Below are 1,885 nucleotides of genomic sequence, written 5' to 3' on the forward strand. Positions count from 1 at the left end.
CGACACACAAAGCGCGACGTTTGGCGATATACGGGGCGCTTGTTTTTTATGAAACGATTTGCTGAAGGCGGACAGACAAATGCAATAAAAATGTATTTGATAGACAATTTTTACATTACACAATTACGGTTAATTGATATTTACACTTTATAGCTTACGCTACACCACTAGCGCTACACTCACCCGAACCGCGACTATCAGAGCTGTAAATGAGCGTTGTGCTGGGTCTTCCGGTGTTCGGCATGGGACGTGGTCCATCGGTCAACGGATCATAGTCGGCGATCTTGCCAATGCTGTTCACCGCCACAGCTGTTGCACTGCCATTATTTACCAGCCCACCGACGCTGGTGTGACTGTGACTGTGCGAGTGATTGCTGTTGCTGTTGCTGCCGCCAACGCCAGCACCGGTACTAACGGTGCCGTTGCTGTTGTGATGCGCCAAATTGCCTGTTGCCCCGCCCAATGAAGTGCTCGACGAAAAGTGACTGTTATAGTTGTTGCTGGCGTATAGTTGTTGTGTAGTTTGAGGCACGCCGCTGCCACTGGCAGCGTTAGCGCCATTGTTGGCATTAGCAGCACTAGCCGAATTGCTGTTGCTGTGATAAGAGGCGGCCTTTTGTGACTGTGACTGTGACTGTGCCTGTTGTTGTTGCTGTTGCTGTTGCTGCTGATAAGTCAAGTTGTTGTTGTTGCCCGTAGCGGCACGTGTGTAGTTGTCGTATTGATCGTAAGTGCCGCCGCCTCCGGTTGCATGGTTGGTCATGCCGCCGCTGCTATAGCCGCCACCACCGCCGCCGGCGTTGGTTACATTTTCGTTGAGATGAGCTGCTTGCGCTGCACCAGTTGGATGATGAGAATTCTGCAAAATTGCTGAGCGCAGCTGGTTGTAGGTGTTCGACGGCGGCTGCTGCTGCTGCTGCTGTTGCTGCTGGGATGAATGGTTTGCGGCCGCTGTTGGATACAAATGTGATGTTTGTTTAATTGGTTGTTGTTGCTGTTGCTGTTGCAACAATTGTTGTTGGTGTTGGTGATGGTGTTGCTGCTGTTGTTGCTTCAACAATTGCTGCTGATGCAGTTGATATTGTTGCCGCAGCGCCTGTGGCTGCTGGTAATGTTGATATTGTTCATGTTGTTGTTGTTGTTGGTGTTGCTGTTGCTGTGTATGTTGTGGATAGTGTTGCTGTTGTGTGGCTTGTTGTTGTGCTTGATACAACTGATGTTGTAGTTGGTGTATTTGCTGTTGATGTGAGTGTTGTTGTGATTGTGTTTGTTGTTGTGATTGTGGTTGTGGTGGTGGCTGATAGTGTGGATGGTGTTGATGTGTTTGGGTTTGTTGTTGCTGTTGCAGTTGCAGTTGCTGTTGCTGTGTCGGTTCGTGTGTTTGTTGTCTGTGATTGTGACTTTGAGTGTTGTGCTGTTGTTGTTGTTGTTGTTGTTGTTGTTGCCGCTGATGCTGCTGCTGCTGTGCTGCCACCTGTTGTTGGCTACTATAAATGTGTGTATTACTGGCGCTAGCTGCCTGATTGCTGGATATAATTGCCGCCGTGTTGTGTTGCTGGTGTTGTATTGGTGGCGGTGGCAGTGTTGCGGCGGCTGCTGCAGCTGCTGCTGTTGGTGGTGTGGGAGCATATTGTGAGAATTGTTCGGCAGCCAATGTTTCAGAGAAATACTCCGTTTCCTCTGAATTTTATTTAAGCGAATTGTCATGCAATTTTTTTTTAATTTTTTTTATACCCAATGAATTTTTAGTTTTTAAATTTTAATTTTAATTGCGATTTTTGTGATTCAATTTCATATGAATTTGCAATTAGTATGATGAAGGTGCACGTGTGTGTGGTTGTGAGTGTTTGGTGCCAACAATAAATGGTTCGCAATTGTCACAGGC

The 1,885-nt window shown here is 47.2% G+C and overlaps 1 protein-coding gene across 1 annotated transcript; it reads right to left on the minus strand.

Moving 5' to 3' along the window:
* Positions 1 to 183: 183 nt before the first annotated feature.
* LOC118732624 (LIM and SH3 domain protein Lasp-like) lies at positions 184 to 1,687 on the minus strand (the record flags this gene model as incomplete). Its single annotated transcript, XM_036461754.1, is given in 1 exon segment — positions 184 to 1,687. A coding segment is annotated over 1 exon segment (1,504 nt), but the record flags the coding sequence as incomplete, so codon positions are not given.
* Positions 1,688 to 1,885: the final 198 nt, after the last annotated feature.

This window comes from Rhagoletis pomonella, unplaced genomic scaffold (genome assembly GCF_013731165.1).
Source record: "Rhagoletis pomonella isolate Grant_MI unplaced genomic scaffold, Rhpom_1.0 Rhpom_scaffold_23504, whole genome shotgun sequence".
Classification (NCBI taxonomy): Eukaryota; Metazoa; Arthropoda; class Insecta; order Diptera; family Tephritidae; genus Rhagoletis; species Rhagoletis pomonella.